Here is a 19,873-nt window from a genome sequence, read left to right as displayed (position 1 = left end):
ATTATCTACTACCAGATTGTTTGTTAAGGCTGGATAGGACCTGAGGGGCTGATGGGGTATTGGGAGAATGTTATATGTAGGAACCCGTAATCACTCTGCCTGCTTCACAATTGGATTAATGAAAAAATAACAAAGAAATGCATTCATTACCTGAACCTCTCATTAACTACAGTTCTCTATTACAGGAAATCCGCTTCCTTCTTTAACACAAAGGGGTTTCCAGACCTGAGTGATGGCTGCTGAGAACTGCACTGTGTTTACTGACTTCATACTCCTAGGACTTTCTGGCAGACAGGATGTGCAGCAGGGGCTCTTTGTGCTCTTCCTGCTGGTTTATGGCATCACCGTGATCACCAATCTAGGGATGATCCTGCTGATCAACATGGACCCCAGCCTCCACACGCCCATGTATTATTTCCTGAGCAACCTGTCTTTCTGTGATGTCTGCTACTCCTCCACTATCTCTCCCAAGATGTTAGTTGATTTTTTATCTGAGCAAAAAAATATTCCATATAATTTATGTGCTATTCAGATGTATTTTTTTGGTGCTTTTGCAGATGTGGAATGTCTCATGTTGGCTGTCATGGCATATGACCGTTATGTAGCCATCTGTAATCCACTTCTTTATACAACTGCCATGTCCAGAAGCATCTGCACCCAGCTTGTGACTATTGCCTACATTACAGGCTTGGTGGATTCAGCCATCCACACCTGTTTCACATTTCGATTATCATTCTGCAATTCCAACATCATCAATCACTTTTTCTGTGATATCCCACCCTTACTAGCTCTGTCCTCCTCAGATACAACCATCAATGAGATAGTGATGTTCACTTTCATTGGCTGTGTTGTGGGGTCCAGCATCATCACTGTCCTCCTCTCCTACAGCTACATCATAACCACCATCCTTAGAATGAACTCAGCAGAGGGCAGACACAAAGCCTTCTCTACCTGTGCCTCCCACCTAACCGCCGTGGGGATATTTTTTGGTACGCTCTTTTTCGTGTATTTCCAACCCAGCTTGAGTAACACCATGGACATGAACAAAGTGGCTTCTGTTTTCTACACAGTTGTCATCCCCATGTTAAACCCACTGATCTACAGTTTAAGGAATAAGGATGTGAAAGGTGCCCTGAGGAAAGCAGTTGGCAGTAAGTTATATCTTGGGTGAAAGTGTATTCACCCAAAAAGGTTTTATTTAGAGATGTTGAGAGCTCACATTCTGATACTTTGACAAGTGTTCTGTGGAGTCTCCCAGTACACTTCTGGGTATTTCTTTACCTATATTTTTACCTAAATTGAGTGTAGGATACAGTGATTATTAATCTTATTCTCTTCAAACTAAGGAAGAGTAGTAATATGTTTGCTCTACTGTTTTACAAAGAGGGTCTTTTTATACCACTTTCTCTATTCATGGGTATGTCCCAGAGAGATATGGGCATAGTAGCATCTGCCTCCATGTCAATTACATTTATTTTACCTAAAGCTCCATTTTTTCAAAACAATGGGTTTAATAAAATTGCTCAATGAGAAAAGAGTTTTAGTGGTTTAAATTAGGTGTTACTGTTTTATGGGGTTGTTTTTTTGTTGTTGTTTTGTTTGTTTTGTTTTTTTGTCTTCTTCCTATGTGCTGGCATCTTACTATACATTTTCATCATAACACTTAGAAGTAATAAGTAGTAAATAAATTATTAAAACTAAATTTAAATTCTCCTGCCCTAAGTCAATGTTTTATAAATGCAAGACCCTTGACTGTATTATTCAGCATTATTTCTACTTTGCTATTTACAATGCTCATTTTCAGGATGCCATTCAAAATCATTCATTGCAGCAATATTTACAATATTTACAAGATTTGGAATTGGCCCAAGTGCCTATCAGTAGATGACTGGATAAAATAAGCTGTGGGGCTTTTACACAATAGAATACTACTCAGCCACACAAAAAGAAGGCAATCTTACCTTTGCAACAGTATAGTTGGACCTGGAGATTATTATGCTGAAGTGAAATTAGCCAGTCAGGGAAGGGCAAGTACCATATGATTTCACTAATATGTGGAATCTAGTGTACAAAATAAATTAACAAAGTGGAGACATACTTATGGACACAGAGAACAGACTGACAGCTGTCAGAGGGGCTGGATGAGAAAGGTGAGAGATTAAGCCAAGAAACAAAAGAAAGACTCCTGGACACAGACAACAATATGGTGATTACCAGAGGGAAGGTATGGAGTGGGTAGGAGAAGGTAAAGGGAGGATAAATGGGATGGAAGGATAGTTGGAACAATAAGAGTGTTTAGTAAGATGTCTGGATAAAAGAAATCTCTGTAAAAAAATCAATTACATTCTGTAACAGCAACAAATGGGGAGGGGAGATACCATTTACAATAGTAGTAAAAAGTATAAGGTGTTCAGGAATAAATACAATAAAAATAAGCAAGACATAGAGCCCTGGCTAATGTAGCTCAGTGGTAGAGTGTTAGCCCATGCACCGAAGGGTCTGGGGTTTGATTCCCGGTCAAGAACACATACCTCGGTTGTGGGTTCATTCCTGGCCCCAGTCAGGTGCATGCGTGAGGCAACCAATTGATGTGTCTCTCTCACATCAATGTTTCTCTCTCTGTGTCTCTCCCCCTCCCTTCCACTCTCTCTAAAAATCAGTGGGAAAATATCCTCAGGTGAGAGTGAACAAAAAAATAAAAAGAAGCCTTTTTCAATGAAAAACAACAACAACAACACAAACATAAACTTTCCTTGTTAATTTTATTCTAGTATGTTCATCTTCATAAAATCCAACTATACGTCTTCTTTTGGCCTAAGCTGAGTAAGTATCAGATACAGGGATCATTTGATGTAGAGAACTTTTTGTATCCATTAATTCTGATCATTCTGGCCGCTCTGCACAGTAAGGCCTGAGGGTCCTGCATCTCTGTGCAGTGTGGAGGAGGCTGGTCTACTTTGCTATTTACAATGCTCATTTTCAGGATGCCATCCAAAATCATTCATTGCAGCAATATTTACAAGATTTGGAATCGGCCTAAGTGCCTATCAGTAGGTGACTGGATAAAAAACGCTGTGGGGCTTTTACACAATAGAATACTACACGGCCACACAAAAAGAAGGCAATCTTACCTTTTGCAGTTAGGGGGAATCAGGCAGGCAGGCAGGCGAGCAGTTAGGAGCCAGCGGTCCTGGATTGTGGGAGGGATGTCCAACTGCCGGTTTAGGCATGATCCCTGTGTAGGACATCCCCCGGGGGTCCCAGATTAGAGAGGGTGCAGGCCAAGCTGAGAGACCCCCAGCCATACATGAATTTTGTGCACCAGGCCACTAGTTTATTTTATAACTAGAAATTTGTACTTTTGACCTGGATCACTCACTTTTCCCACTCCCATTCCCATCTGAGGTAATGTTCAATCCTCCAATCTGTTTTCTATATCTAGAGTTCATATTTTTGGTTCATTTATTTTGTTTTTCAATTTTGAATATATATAATATTATATGGTAGTAGTCTTTCTCTAACTTATGTCAATTAACATAATGCCCTTAAGGTCCAACTATGTTGTAGCAGAAGGCTCAATTTCATTCTTTTTTATTATTATTGTTGAGAGTATTACAGATGTCCCCCATTTTCCCTCTTTGCCCCCCTCCACCTGGCTCCTGCCCCACCCCTGGCCTTCACCATATTATCTGTGTCCATGGACTATGCAAATATGCATATAAGTTCTTTGGTTAATCTCCCAGCCTAACCCCCCTTTCCTCCTGATATCTGTCCATCTGTTCCATGCTTTGTTAACAAAAATGAGTAATTAAGTATTGAGTAATTTGTAAAGGAATCATTTGATATCTGCTTACTGAGATAAATAACCTATTTAATATAATGGACAATAATATTTCCTGTTAGACCTGTGTGAATTTGTCAGAACTCCTTTGTCATTAGTATAAGGAAATTAAATATTTCACTTATTTACATTATAATCAAATTTCATAAGTAAATGTTTTTATCTCTGTGCAAGAAATATCATTGTATACATTAATTTAATATTTGCTCCTGTTTTTTCAAATAATAAGAGATACACTATAAATACCATTATGTATAAATCCAAGTCCATATGGATCACATACTGAAATATACATCTAGAAAAAAATGTGAACACCATCCACAATCAAATTTTCATCTATCAACAGATATACACATACATAATGTGTCCAGAAAAAAGACAGAATTCTAGTCCAGCTGGTGTTGCTCAGTGGTTGAACATCAAACTATAAACCAGGAGGTCACTGTTTGATTCCCAGTCAGGGCACGTACCTAAGTTGCAGGCTCAATCCCCAGTAGGAGGCATGCAGGAAACAGCTGATCAATGATTTTCTCTCATCACTGATGTTTTTATCTCTCTCTCCTCCTCTTTGAAATCAATAAAGATGTATATTTTCAAAAAGACAGAATTACATGTATCTCAGGAACATTTATTTTACCTTTTATTTTAATGTAAAAAACTTAAGTTACAATAATGTGCCAATTTGCACAAAGTCTGTTGTTTTCACTTTCTTTTTTTTATTGTGTCTTGTTTGCTTTCAAGAAATGTGTCCTATGCAGAGTTCAGTCACACAAATGGATTATAAGTGCTGTGGCAAGCCAATGAGGAAGAGTGATAGAATAGTTCTATAAGGAGTATTTCACATGGCAGAAAACACTAAACATGATGTACACCCAAACTGTATCATTATAATTTTCATTTATTAGTTTCTATGAAAAATTATTGTCAGTGATGAAATCAATTCTGTTTTCTTAGGGAAAACATACAAAACTACCCATCCTATTGGACATCTATTTGTGTTAGGCTCACAGGCTGTCTCTGAAATGTTGTTAAATGTTTTCTAAGGTTTTTGTGGCAGGGATGTTTTCATTTCTGTTTTCACTTACTTTACTTAATAGATAAATATATGTATACTAGAGGGCTGGTGCACGAATTTGTGCATGGGTGGGATATCTCGGCCTGGCTGAGGATTGGAGACTGATCAGGGCCTGCTGGCCTGGGGGAAGGGACTTCAGGAGGTTGGCTGTGGAAGTGCACTGACCACAAGGGGCAGCTCCTGCATTGAGCATCTGCCCCCTGGTGGTCAGTGCACGTCATAGCTACCAGCCAGTTGTCTGGCCATCTAGTCATAATGGTCGCTAAGGCCTTTATATATATAGATGACATCAAAAGTTTATCTAATATATACATGTAGATATATAAATAAAAAACTTTAAAAGGTTTCAGAATAACAAATACCATTTACTATCAGATTATTGACAACTGCAGGATTTCATTATTAATTTTAAATCAAGAAGTTTCTTGTACACAATACACTTTCAAGACATAGGCTAATTGTGAAATTAATAAAGCATACAACTTTCATAGAACATTTTATTAAGTGATTAGCCTATATTTACTAAAATACTGACTTGCTTATAGGACAGAGTCATATTTAGCTACCAGCAGCTCCTACTTTTCCTATTTGCTGCATCAGGAAGCCTCATTAAACCTCGTTTTCCTTGGTAGTATTGTCATGTACTGAACTTATATGATGATGGTCATTGCCTCAAGAACAGACAACCATGTTCTGGAAGAAGGAGATTATAAGTAGACAGTTATCTATGCACTATTATGTTTGGAGGCAACAGTGATATAAAGAAAGCCATGTAACAAAGAAATATTTTTCACAATTGTTTGTGTCTGATATCTTAAATTATTTTGTAAATCTTCACCCTCACCCCATAGTTAAAGAAAGCTGTTCTATTAGAACATACATCCTTTGAGAATAAATTTACATTACCCAATTTTCAGCAATATATTGCTACCCGTGTTATGCATTTAATGGGGACTGGGAGTTAGACTACCTGTCCGGAGGGGCTTCCATGTTTCCAAAGGTAAAGTTTGGGTCCTGCCTCAGTGGAGTGCAGCCTGAGGAAACTGACATCCCTGGAGAGGGAGTACCTGCGGGGAAAATAAGTATGGAAGGGAATCAAAAGAAGGTGACCAAGAATGACCCTGCCTCCTCCAAATACATACCAGGGAGGCAGAGAATGGTAGTAAAGCTCTCAAGTACTATAAATATAGCATTTTCTTACGTTTATCTGCTGGTACATTGCTAGCAATTACTTAGGTGGTTTGAGATTTGCCGTAGCATCTCCCACAGGAGTACATTTGGTGTTTTGGCATTGGGATCGTCACACACGCAAGAGCAATACACTGTGAAAAGACATTAAAACTATTCAATAAGAGCAATTTTACAAAATTAAAAATATATTAATTTCACTGAATTTTGCCTGAGATTATTCAACCATTAGAAGCTAGGAATAACTAACTACATAGCAACACACAAGAAAAACAAGAAGAAACATAAAATTTCCTGAACTATTGGAGCGCACAAACTCTATATGCCTTACACATCTTATCTTTCTTATTGTTTAAACAAATGTTGCCTTTACAGATCTCTGGCAATTAAATTAACTCTAGTAATATTCAAGATGTATAGCTAATGTAATGATTATTATACATTTTATAAATGATTCAAACTCAAAATAAAGTATTACTCAATAAATGGACAATGTAAAAATAATCCCCCACGGCTGGCAGGTCGTACAACATAAAGAAATATGTCATAGTTTTCCCATCAGCCTGTGGATTCCCCCTCTTTCCCGCATTCTGATGAACAGATATGGACCTATTGACAACTCTACAGAAGCTGCATAAATAAAGGTTGGGGGTAAAATCAACAGGACATTCTCTAATGTCACTGGAGGAAAGGACTCCAGTCTCCCTTGAAGTGTCCATAGCATTATATTAGTTAAAATTATAGAAAAAATTAAAATACCCAATGTATAAAGTTTAAGTTGTAAGGGAAATTTATTACTAAAAGTATATATTTAAAATAAAAAAGAGCAAAGTAGTATTCACATTAGTATTCAATTTGCAACAATTTCTATTTGCTTTCTTATCACCAGAGATAGGGAATGTAGAGCTGAGAAGGTTATATAAACAAAATTTGTAACTTCTTCACTATCCCAACCCTAAACCCCTTTGTCTTGTCAGTCTCAATTTTTCACACATTTGTTGTTTTTCTGTCTAAATGGTATATAAACCGTGTCCTTTGTTCACTTCTTTAAGTCTCACATTTGGTATGAGTCTCCTCTCCATGCAAAATTCAATTTGTCTTTCTCCTGTTAATTTGTGTGATGCCAATTTCCTATTAGGCCAGTCAAAGAAAACAGAAGAGAAGAAGGAAAAAGTTTCCTACCCTTACACAGTCAAAAAATCGTTGCAATGAGGACAGCTGATGTGTACTTGTGGGAAGGAATCAGACAATAACTAATGAAAATAGCAATATATGAGACGACCATATTTCTAAGTGAGAAGTAAAGGAGATGTTTCAGAAGTGGAAGAAACAGGATAAACAATGAAAAGCAGATGAAAATCTAAGTTCATCAGACATCTGCTTTCACTGGAGGAGAATGTAGACCCATGGTGACCATGAAGCACAGCATTCAAATAAAGTCTGGCAAATGTCTGACACTGACCAATTTACTCAAAGGAGTGAAGGATTAAAGTTGAGCCTTTGCTAAAGTTGTTGCAGCATTCACAGGGGAAAACACAGAAGTGGAATCTAATTAATCATATTCTCACAACACAGAGGAGTGGAGGCAGAGGCTTTAGAGATTTATCCCAACAGTCACGAGGTAGAAATAAAATGCAATCTGCCTATTGTTGAAGTACCAGAGATAAGGACAGAAAGACTTGCTCATTTCAGGTAGGTTTCTGTACCTATTTTCATTTAAATGGGAAAGGCAGCTTAAAATAAAAAGATATGTCAATTTCAGCACTTTATTTTGTTTTCACTTCTTTTTATCACATTTCTTTGTCTTGAAAAGTTATTTGTCCTTTTGGCAAAGATCAGTCATACAACCAGTGAAGGTGAGTGATAGACTAGATCTGCAAAATGTGTTTCAGGTTTCAGTAAACACTAAGATGCCATACACCAAAACAGTAGCATAAAAAGTTTCGTTTAGGTGGGCAAAAGTGTGGGGGATGGAGACATCTGTAACAGTGTCAACAATAAACATAAACTAAAATATAATTATAAAATAAAAATAATTTTTTTCATGTACTAACACACAGAAGCATTGTCAGTGATAAAATCAAGTTTTTTTCTTTAGTGAAAATATATAAAACTTTCTATCATATTGGATATCATTTGTGTTAAAGCTCAAAGACTATCTCTGAAAATTTTAGTTCAGTGTTAGTGCAAGGATGTTTCCATCTTGAAAATTCACTTGCTTTTAAAAAAAAATTTAAATACATATAAAACTTAAAAGATGTATATAGTCACATATTCAGTGTCTCAAAAAAATGTATACACACACACTTTGAATCATTGTTAATTTCAATGGGTTAAATCTGAAAAGAAAGAAAGAAACATCAATCCAGCTATCAGCTGTTAAAGTGTGTATACATTTTGGGGGGTATCCTGTATATATAACTTTATAAGGTTTTATAAAAATAAGGATTATGGACTATCAGATGGTAAACAACAGCAGGATTTCAGTATTAATTTTAAAACTTTAGTTTAAAATTAGTTTAAACTTTAGTTTAATTTTAAAGCTTATTTTAGAGTTTCGAGAGGCTTGTGAAATTGGTAAGGCATACTACATTCAGAGAATATTTTAATTAAATAATTATTTTTTATTTTTCTAAAACACTACTTTGCTTCTAGTATAGATATATTTATAACAACATGCAGTGTCTTCCTTTCCTGCAACAGGCAGCCTTGACTAAACCTGTTTTCCTTGGTAGCATTGTCATGCACTTATACGACAATGGCCATCTCTCAGGATCAGACAACCATTTTCTGGAAGAAAGACTTTATAACTAGACAATTTTTCACTTAGTATTATGTTAAGGGGCACCTGTGATACCAGAAAAGCCATGTCCATACAGACTTTTTTAATTTATTTCATTTAAATACATGTACTTAGCTATAAATACAATAAAATGTAAGCATGGGTTGGGGAGGTGGTAGGTCATTTTTATTATTTTTAAGTTGTAACCTTTCCTTTTGTATATTTTATAAAATATATTCATTTTTACATGGGAAACATTTTTAATATATTTTTTATTGATTTCAGAGAGAAGGAGATAGAAACATCAATGATGAGAGACATTCATTGATCGTCTGCCTCCTGCATGTCCCCACCAGGGATGGATCCTGCAATCCGGGCATGTGTCCTGACCAGGTATCAATCCCTGAATTCCTGGTAGGTGGGCTGATGCTCAACCCCTGAGCCACTTCGGCTGGGCATAAAATATTTTTTGCTGATCTGTCTAGAGAAGTTTAGGCTAAGGTTTTGGAAGGCTGAACATTAGTCATTAGATTATTATGTATATATTCTTTTTTTGTCTTTCATCTATTCTCAACTCTACTTTCTTTACATTCCCACAGAACCGAGAAGGTCACACATGATATTATATACAGCAATTGATTGGGTAAAATATAACAGTGGAACATAGAATTCCATTGTCCTCCCAAAGACCACCAACACCACTGAAGAGAAGGAGAACTTGGAGATGTTCATGTTAAATAGAGATCAATGAAATCAATAAAACAATATTACAATTTTGAGGGATGTGGGATGGGGGTATAGTTTAGACATGAATCTTTCAGGGGTAATAGGACTGTGCACCAGTGAGTATTTTTAAATATGTCTTACAGATATGACCTGTTGGTGAATAGATTATGTGGATTCTAGCAGTTTAGAATTGAAGGGCTTACACAGTAGTCCGTACTCTCTTTGTTTCCTCTCAGTCATTCATATATGTGAATAGTATCGCAAAAACTTTCCATCATTTCCCCTGAGCAACAGCTGCTGTCAGAAGAAGCATGGTTAGCGCCAGCATATTCCTGACTGTGAACCCTAACATAACCTTCTCAGGGACCCTCCAAAACAACTCCAGCAAGCACCACCCTCACTGCTCCACTGGGTCCTGGAGCACAGACCATTTCTACCTCTTATTTGTTAAGGCTGGATAGGACCTGAGGGGCTGATGGGATATTAGGTGAACGTTATATCTAGGAACCTATAATCATTCTGCCTATTTCACAATTGGATTAATGAAGAAATAACAAAGAAATATATTCATTATCTGAACCTCTCACTAACTACAGTTCTCTATTACAGGATACAACACTAAAAAGAAAAACAATCTTGTCAGAATATGTGGGTTATCTGGACCAAATAATTTTTAGGACTATTGCCTATACAGAACACTGAGGACATCAATTTCTTAAGATAAGATAGAAATAGTAAAAATTATCATAAGTTCTGCATAGGTTGGTGTGAAAATAACATGATTGATTTTGAATGAAAGTGCACTGCAAACTTTAGACAGTGCTATACAAATGTAGGCAACATTATTGGCATAATCACTTTATCAATTTATACTTACTTGAATATATATCAAGGAGAGTCATTTTACCCAAAGCATACTTAGCAAAATGTTCATCTCTTCTTCTAGTTACTGAAAAAATAGTAATGTGATGTCAACCCCACTTCCACTTCCTTCTTTAACACCAGAGGTTTCCAGACCTGAGTGATGGCTACTGAGAACTGCACTGTGTTTACTGACTTCATACTCTTAGGACTTTCTGGCAGACAGGATGTGCAGCAGGGGCTCTTTGTGCTCTTCCTGCTGGTTTATGGCATCACCGTGATCGCCAATCTAGGGATGATCCTGCTGATCAACATGGACCCCAGACTCCACACGCCCATGTATTATTTCCTGAGCAACCTGTCTTTCTGTGATGTCTGCTACTCCTCCACTATCTCTCCCAAGATGTTAGTTGATTTTTTATCTGAGCAAAAAAATATTCCATATAATTTATGTGCTATTCAGATGTATTTTTTTGGTGCTTTTGCAGATGTGGAATGTCTCATGTTGGCTGTCATGGCATATGACCGTTATGTAGCCATCTGTAATCCACTTCTTTATACAACTGCCATGTCCAGAAGCATCTGCACCCAGCTTGTGACTATTGCCTACATTACAGGCTTGGTGGATTCAGCCATCCACACCTGTTTCACATTTCGATTATCATTCTGCAATTCCAACATCATCAATCACTTTTTCTGTGATATCCCACCCTTACTAGCTCTGTCCTCCTCAGATACAACCATCAATGAGATAGTGATGTTCACTTTCATTGGCTGTGTTGTGGGGTCCAGCATCATCACTGTCCTCCTCTCCTACAGCTACATCATAACCACCATCCTTAGAATGAACTCAGCAGAGGGCAGACGCAAAGCCTTCTCTACCTGTGCCTCCCACCTAACCGCTGTGGCGATATTTTTTGGTACACTCTTGTTCATGTATTTCCGACCCAGCACGAGTTACTCCATGGACACGGACAAAATGGCTTCTGTTTTCTACACGGTTGTTATCCCCATGTTAAACCCACTGATCTACAGCTTAAGGAATAAGGATGTGAAAGGTGCCTTGAAAAAAGCAGTTGGCACTAAGTTATGTTCTGGGTGAAAGTATGTTTACCCAAAAGGATTTATTGAAAGATTCTGAGTACTAAGCTTTAAGTACTGTGGCATAGGTTCCTGTAGTCTCCAATACAAACTTCCTGATGTTTCCCATTTCTTACCTTTGTGCCTGAAATGCAAGTAAGGTGCATTAATTATTGGTTTTAGCTTTTTCTCCCAACTCAGGGTAAGTAATAATAGGTTCACTTCATTCTTTTGCAAAGAGAGTCTTTTCATACTTACATTATCTGTTCATGAGTATGTCCAAGTGAGACATCATGCAAATAGCAACCACTTCTCTCTTTTAAGTCAACATATCCTCCTTAAGATTATTTATATATATGGGGTTAATAAACTTGCTCAGTCAGAAGGGAGGTTAAATGGGTTAAATTAGGTTTAGTACATAGGAAGGTTTGTCTCCTTCCTATGTACTAGGTACATCACCCTATAAATATTCTATCCTAACACTTAAAGGAATAAAAATAGTAAGTAAATAAATAAAAATAAATCAGAAATCTCCTATATTCAAAGTTCCATAAAGGCACAACCCTTGCCTACTTTGTTCACCATCATTTCTTCTTTGCTATTAGTAATGCCCAATTCCAGGACAGCTTTCAAAATGCTTGGTTAATATTAATGTGTAGGCTGAAATATGATGCAAAAAAGAATTCTCTTGTTCAATGTTATTCTATTATCTTCATCTTAGATGAAATCTATCTGAACTTCTTGTCTTTTGGTGTTGGCTGTGATAAGAATCAAGGGAAAATTATTTGATGTAAAAATATTCTTGGATCTTCTATTCCTCATCATTCTGGCCCGGTTATATCAATAGAAAAACCCCAAATCAGCAGCTCTAGATGTTTATTACACCACACAGTCTTCACGTCAGCCTGTGGATTTCCCTTCTTGCCTCATTCTAGAGAACAGACATGATGCTATTGACAACTGGACAGAAACTGCATAAATGGAAGTTGTAGGATAAAGGACTGAGCCTTTTCCAAAGGCCAATGGAAAAGAGGACTTCATTTCCCTTGTGTTCATAGCATTACACTAGTTAAAATAAATATAGAAAGCTAAAATGCCCAACTGATAGAGTTTAAATTAAAAGATAGATTTATTAACTTCATAATGGTTCAGTGAAATAAAAACAAATAACAAGATAGTATTTGGATTGATATTCCATTTGTACTTATTTATATTTACTCTCTGTGTATCTGTGAAATAAACAGTAACTATATTTTAAACAAAGTATTGATGAGTAGATGAATATTAGATAATCCCATAATCTATCCTAAAAACTAAGTTTATTGCATATATTGTTTGCACTGTGATCAATTAAGAATGTATCCAGTTATGAAAAACAACACAATTTCAGATTCTCAAGAGTATTCATTTTAATTTAGGTGGTGTCAAAAAATAAACATAAAATAATGGGTTACACAGGTGTTTTATTTAAATTCTCTCCCATAATTTTATATATTCCTGTATTGTGTAACATGAGCTATTATGTACTTCAAACATTGTGAGAATAAAACAACACATTAAAAATATGCAGTCAGCAAGTTACTAGTCTTCATTACTGTTTGAACAGAGATTTAAGATAAAAATATTTCAAATATGTCTTTTAAATATTTTCTGAAGATTCTAATAGCCTTTACAGATTATTAGGATACCAGGTTTTTTGGGTTTGTTTTTTAAATTATATTAACTAGAGGCCCTGTGCACAAAATTTGTGCAGTGGGGGGGGGGTCCCTCAGCTCAGCCTCTCCAATCTGAGACCCCTTGGGAGATGTCCGACTGTGGACAGGGATCGGGCCTAATCTGGCAGTCGGACATCCTTCTCACAATCCGGGACTGCTGGCTCCCATCCGCTTGCCTGCCTGCCTGCCTGCTTGCCCCTAACCACTCCCTGGCCAGCCTGATCGACGCCTAACTGCTCCCCTGCCAGCCCAATTGCCCCCAACTGCCCTCCCCTGCTGGCCCAGTCACCCCTAACTTCCCACCCCTGCCAACCTGGTCCCCTTTAACTGCTCTCTCCTACTGGCCTGGTCCCCCCCTAACTGCCCTCTCCTGCAGGCCTGGTCCCCCCCAACTTCCCTCCTCTTCTGGCCGGGTCTCCCCTAACTGCCCTCACCTGCTGGCCTGGTCTCCCCTAACTGCCCTCACCTGCTGTCCTGATTGCCCCAACTGCACTCCCCTTTAACCCTGATTGCCCCTAACTGCCCTCCCTCCCCTGCAGGCCTGGTCACCCCCAACTGCTCTCCCCTGCCAGCCTGGTCGCCCCCAACTGCCCCCACCTGCTGGCCTGGTTGCCCCTAAATGCCCTCCCCTGCTGGCCTGATCACCCACAACTTCCCTCCCCTGCCAGCCATCTTGTGGCAGCCATCTTATGTGAGTGTGATGGTCAATTTGCATATTATCTCTTTATTATATAGGATTGCAAGAAAATGATAATGATGGGAGAAAGTAAAAGATAACAACAAGACTTTGAAGTAAAACTGACATGAGTTCATATCTGAGTTCAAGTATTATATCATTTACTTGTCAGCTCTATGACCTTAGCCAATTGACTTCCTATCTGTCACTCAACTCCTGGCACTGAAAGAAAGAATGCTATTGTCCATGGCATCATGCTCTATTCTGTGGTTGAGGCTTCGTTACCCACAGATTTGGGGAATATCCATATTAAACTAACTTCTAATAGTTCAGAACCAAATGTAAAATATAGACTTTGTTGAAAACTTGTCAGACCCATTTTCATCCTTTCTTAAAGAGAAAGAAATTTTGAGCTAACCACTTTCCTACAAGCATTTTTTACATCTTTGTTCCTTAAACTATAGATTAAGGGGTTCAACATGGGTATAATCAATGTATAGAACACAGAGGTCACTTTGTCAATATCCAGTGAATGATCAGTGCTGGGACGCAAATAAATGAAAATGAGGGTCCCATGGTAAATAGTGACCACAGTCAGATGGGAAGCACAAGTGGAAAACCCTTTTCTTCTTCCCTCGGCAGAACCTGTTTTAAGAATAGCTGCTATGATGCAGACATAAGAGAGAAGAACTGTTAGAAGACAGATAGCTTCCACCAAACTAGCAAAGACTACCAGGACAATGTCATGCTTGTAAGTGTCAGTGCAGGATAAAGAAAAGAGTGGAGAGATATCACAAAAAAAGTGGTTAATTTCTTTGGAGCAGAAAGACAGATGGAAAGTATTAGTGGTGTGAATAACTGAGCTCATGGTGCCCCCCAAAAATGCTCCAATAGCAAGCTGACAGCAAATCCTCTTAGACATAATAACAGTATACAGCAGTGGGTTGCAGATTGCTATGTACCGGTCATAAGCCATGGCAGCCAAGAGGAAAGATTCTGTGTCAACCAAAGAGCAGAAAAAATATAACTGTGCAACACAGCCGTGGTAAGAAATGGTCTTCTTGTTGGAAACCAAGTCCACAAGTAATTTGGGGGCAATGACAGAAGAGTAGCATCCATCTATGAAGGACAGCATGCAGAGGAAAAAGTACATAGGGGTGTGCAAGTGGGAACTGGTTGTGATTAACAAAACCATTCCAAGGTTCCCTATCAGGGTAACAGAGTAGATGGAAAAAAACACAGCGAAAAGAACATTCTGAAGTTCCGGATGGTCACTAAATCCCAAGAGAAAGAACTCAGACATCACAGTGCCATTCTCCAACTCCATTCTCTGCAGTGCTCCTGAACTCCTGAACTTGAGGCAGAGTAACGATGGCAATAGTAATAATAAGTTCAACACTGATGAAAAATAAAAAAGAAAATGGTCAAAATAAAAAGAAGAGTAATTTTAAATCTACTTGGGCATCCTGATAACTCCTAGGCATTTCTACAGTTAATGTAGTATAATGCACAGATTTTCCTTTTTTATTAAATTTGATACATTTCACTTTTTTTGCCATTAAGTTTATTGGTGTGGCATCGGTTAATAAAATTAAAGCTACTATTTTCCACATTAAATGGCACCACCATCAAACCAGTTGTTGAACTCTAAATCTGGGCTTCCCTCTTTTACTTTCTTCAACTCCCTCATCTTCCATCAATGTCAAGTAATAGTAGTTAACCACTTTGTTACATAGCAAACTCTGAATAAATAGCCTCTGTTCCTATTTGTGTTGTTTTTATTTCCATAACAGATAAAGCATTATTGTTTAAGGTGAAGCCTTTTATAGGTAAATATATTTCTCACCTTGAGACCTGGCTTCACCTCTAAGGAACAAAGGAACTCCTTAGAGTTGTTTGAAATCCACTGTTAACAGAAAGAAGATTCTGAATTAGTTATAAAAGTGGCTGATTCCTAGTTTTGTCACCTAATGTTGTGAAACCTTAGACAGGTCAATTAATCACTGAGTTTAAGTTTCATGATCTATAATAGGAGAACAACAGTCCCTTTCTTATCAATTATGAGTTAAATTCTCTTCTCCAGCCTCCATATACTCAGCATCTTGTGATTTCTCTGTTCTAAGTTGGCAACATAGCAATTCTGTCAATTTAGACATTTTATTTTATCTGGAATCTGAGCTATGGAATATAGCTAGAGAAACCCCCATGCTTACAAATCCATTAAATTCAATCCAGGCAATATGATAATGATATCCAGGAATGTTTCTATGTTGTTTATAGTGAAAAATTGTGAAAGATGGTGAAAAGTCTTTTCTATCTACCTCTCTGAGTTATCTCTGCCTTTCTCTGTCTTTGCTCTAGTTTACAAATCTGTAAGTTGTAGATAATTGATAGCAATTCAAGTGATACTTGACTATAGACATGCACAGTTTGTCCAGTGTAGACAATTGATTTCCCTCCCCCACTGTGCAAAAAGCCAATTTTGTATTTATTAGTAGAATGCCTGATCTATAATTCTTTGAATTATCTTTTAAACCAATGAATTAAGTAAAATCTTTGACACATGTTCATTTTATAATTATATAAAATTCACCACATTAAGTCACATTTATGTGCGTGTGTATATGATTTATATTACGTATACTTATATATAATTGTTCTTTAACATTTCATATTATACACATTTGTTTCCCTCATTTAATAACTATTGCAAACCTTCATATTTCTTTTTAGGTCTCATTCTATGACCTTTTTCTCACTACCAGAAAATTATTTCTATTTTGTGGAGAAAATATAGAATAGCAAATAAGTTTATCCTCAACTTTCTCATCTTATCATTGTATAGAATTTGAATTCATCAGTAATTCCCTCTCTCCCTTCTTTCCTTTTCTGGGAAAATTGTGTCCCTCCTCTCTGAGTTAATCTCTTCAACTTTGCACCACTGAATTCTGATTATTTATATCAATTAAGATACTTATTAATTATTGCTATTAATCTTTACTATTATTAATAATATTTCTCTCATAAACTGTCAGCACATAGCAACATTTAAGTCAATTTCATCCTCAAAAATGTTTCCCTGTACCTACTTTTATTCATTCATTTCAATGTTTCCTACAGGCATCAGCACTGGTTTCCACTTTCTCACTTCAGCTTACTAAGTGAGGTAGGATTTTGGTCTGAACAATGGCAAATTCTTTTTGGTCCACATCCCAAACTACATCCTACATGTTAAACCTAATATTTTTCAATGTGTGATAAAATTTATTTCTCTATTCCCTGTGATAGCTTTGATGTCTCCTTTCTTCTTTAAATCCCCTCCAATAATCCTGAGCATTGTTTTAGGAATATCACATATAAAACATGCATATATTTGTTGTTGTTACTCTATTGTTTTTGTTGAAAACACCTTGATGGTTTAAAAGCTGTGTTATCCCAGGAATATTTCCTCAAAACATCAGTTTCCTATGTGTAAAGTAAGTGACTATAAGAAGATAAGCACCTAAAATCTCATCAAGCTCTTATATCCTAGGATTAAGGTAAAAACACTTACCAGATCATTATCTTTTTCACTCACCTTCTTACTACACTGTTGTCAGTATCAGTTCAATTTTTACTGGAAAAATTTATTGTGTGATTTAAAGATTAAAAATTTACCGTTGCCAAATTTGTTATAATCCATTTGGGTAGGTCTTCTGTGCTCATAGAAGAAGAAAGTTGTGCCTCCCTTAGGAAGGCTGTGGTTCTCTTAGATAATGCAAGACCTTTTATATTTTGCTTTGAGGCTTTGAAATTAGCTTTCTGAGCTCACATCAAATCCCAGCAACACACACTCTGATATCCAAATCCCAGTGGAAAAATTTATGTGAGCAATTAGACAGTTCTACTGAGGAGCTGATTAAACAAAAATGAAACGATGTAATGTGTTTTTCTATACCTTGAGAGTGTCTCCAAAAATATTGGCTCTCAAAATAGTAAATTATTATACATAAAATTGGATTATGATATTTGCTATCTAATTTGATTTAACCAGCTCAAAGCAATTTATGAAACAACAGAATATGCTATATGATAAGATGGTGGAAAAATTCGATAGCTAGCCATGAACACTTCACCAAATCCCATTTTTTCTGGGAAAGAAACAAAAAATGTATCTATCAGGTCGTTGAGAATTAGAGATCTTGAAAGTCAACATGTAGATGAAAAACCAATTATAAACAAAGTTAATGACTCTGGTATGTGTTATACGTGCATCATGTTGAAACAGAATTCTGCCTACCCAAGGCCAGAATAGACCCCGGAGTCTTCTGTGAATATGTTGTGTCAGGCAGTGTTCTACAGAGAAAAGAAGGATAATTTCAATGGAACATTAAGGGTTTTGACAAGTACCCAATGAGGAGAAAAATTTAAGCTTCTATCTTCCCAAAGGATTAATCTCAGAAGAAAGAAACTTCTTTCCCCCAAATTCCAGGAAATCCCACACTTAAATCACTAGTTCCCTAGTGTCCACTCAGAAAGCAATCACTGGATCTTCAATGGTTAGCCATGAACACTTCACCAAATCCCATTGGTGCAAAAACAAAGACTCACCAAGACCAGGAGAGGCTGGGTGCCCACCAGAAAATTGAAATGCCATTAGTAAGGGGATGACAAATACTATATCAATTCCTATAGTTTGCAAATAAGGGAGTAGCCAGATTATATATGTAAAGTAAAATCACTAAAAGAAATGGGAAACTTTTATGTGCTTGCTATTCAAACGTGTCTGAGGAGCACTCGGTGTTCCTCGGTTATTCCCAGACAACTGGGAGTGTTACCTATGAAGAAACTTTGGGAAGAAAATAGAAACCTGACATTCCAAGGTTTTGTGAAGCTGAATATAATGTGACTTCTTTTTTGCTAATAAAATAAAACAACCTGCTTTTAGATACCAAAAGTATGCCTACATCTTCGTAAGATATGGAGACCAATAATTATCCATGCTAAAGTAAGAGTAACTCTGTGTCCCTAAAGCCCTAAAATCAAAGATCTATGAAAGGGACATAATAGATTCTGGAGAGAGATCAAATTAATAACTGGGTAATATTTGAGGGCCTGGGTAGCTATAAAGAGTTCTTAAATACAGAGAAGTTCAATACTGAAGGTTCCTCTGAGAGACTAGAACTCAAGCATGTTGACACATTCTAGGTTAGTGACTCCAGATCAGGATTTGCTCTCTAGGGGAGATTTGACGATGTCTAGAGACATTTTCGCTTGTCACAAATGAGATGAAGGTGGCTCTAGCATCTAATGGGTAGGGGCCAAGGATGCTGTTAATACCCCTAATGCACAGGAAAAACCCTATAGAACAGAATTGTCTCGCCCTAACTGTCACAAGTAATAAGATTGAAAAGCCCTGTTCTAATTAGAAGAACAAAGGTAAACTATTTTCTCCTTTCATCTTAAAATGCAAATTCTCATAGGTAATTTGGGAAATCTTACTCCATTGAAAGTATTTGAGCACTGAATGGTGTTTCTCAGTGGTTAGAGTGTTGGCCTGCCAACCGAAGGGTCATGGGTTTGATTCCAGTAAAGGCATTATCTGGGTTGCAAGTTCCCTGCCCTACTTGGGGCATGTGTGGGAGACAACCATATGTGGCCCTCTCACATCAATGTTTCTCTCTCTCCTATCTCTCCCTCCCCTCCTCCTTTTCACTCTCTCTAAAAAAAAAATCAATTGAAAAAATCCTTTAGTGAGGATTAACATAAAACAAAAAGTAATTGAAAACCAATGCAGGAGAACCAAGATGGCGGCGTAGGGTACAGACCTGTGCGTGCTGCCTCCCACAACATCGAGACTACCAACTATAAGACAAACAGCTATCATTCAGAACCATGGGAAAGCTGGCCCAGTGGAAGCTCTACAACTGGAAGGAAAGAAAGAAGAGCA

At 37.2% G+C, this 19,873-nt stretch overlaps 3 protein-coding genes across 3 annotated transcripts; 2 read left to right on the top strand and 1 right to left on the bottom strand.

Moving 5' to 3' along the window:
* The first annotated feature begins 232 nt into the window (after positions 1-232).
* LOC102262369 (olfactory receptor 5W2) lies at positions 233-1,171 on the top strand. Its single transcript, XM_005885110.1, has one exon. It carries the CDS (start codon positions 233-235, stop codon positions 1,169-1,171), a length of 939 nt encoding a protein of 312 aa, XP_005885172.1.
* A 9,465-nt stretch (positions 1,172-10,636) lies between these two features.
* LOC102251704 (olfactory receptor 5W2) lies at positions 10,637-11,575 on the top strand. Its single transcript, XM_005885077.1, has one exon. The coding sequence runs from the start codon at positions 10,637-10,639 to the stop codon at positions 11,573-11,575; it is 939 nt and encodes a 312-aa protein (XP_005885139.1).
* A 2,760-nt stretch (positions 11,576-14,335) lies between these two features.
* Positions 14,336-15,274, bottom strand: LOC102262058 (olfactory receptor 5I1). The gene has a single exon (XM_005885109.1). The coding sequence runs from the start codon at positions 15,269-15,271 to the stop codon at positions 14,336-14,338; it is 936 nt and encodes a 311-aa protein (XP_005885171.1). The 5' UTR covers positions 15,272-15,274.
* Positions 15,275-19,873: the final 4,599 nt, after the last annotated feature.

The sequence above is a fragment of the Myotis brandtii genome, unplaced genomic scaffold (assembly GCF_000412655.1).
Source record: "Myotis brandtii unplaced genomic scaffold, ASM41265v1 scaffold892, whole genome shotgun sequence".
In the NCBI taxonomy this organism is placed as follows: Eukaryota; Metazoa; Chordata; class Mammalia; order Chiroptera; family Vespertilionidae; genus Myotis; species Myotis brandtii.
Note: the sequence above shows the minus strand (reverse complement) of the source record. Positions and strands in the feature narration are given on the sequence as shown.

Excerpts from the sequence above, each read along its gene's own strand:
- LOC102251704 (XM_005885077.1), top strand. The coding sequence starts at position 10,637 with ATGGCTACTGAGAACTGCACTGTGTTTACTGACTTCATACTCTTAGGA.
- LOC102262058 (XM_005885109.1), bottom strand. The coding sequence starts at position 15,271 with ATGGAGTTGGAGAATGGCACTGTGATGTCTGAGTTCTTTCTCTTGGGA.
- LOC102262369 (XM_005885110.1), top strand. The coding sequence starts at position 233 with ATGGCTGCTGAGAACTGCACTGTGTTTACTGACTTCATACTCCTAGGA.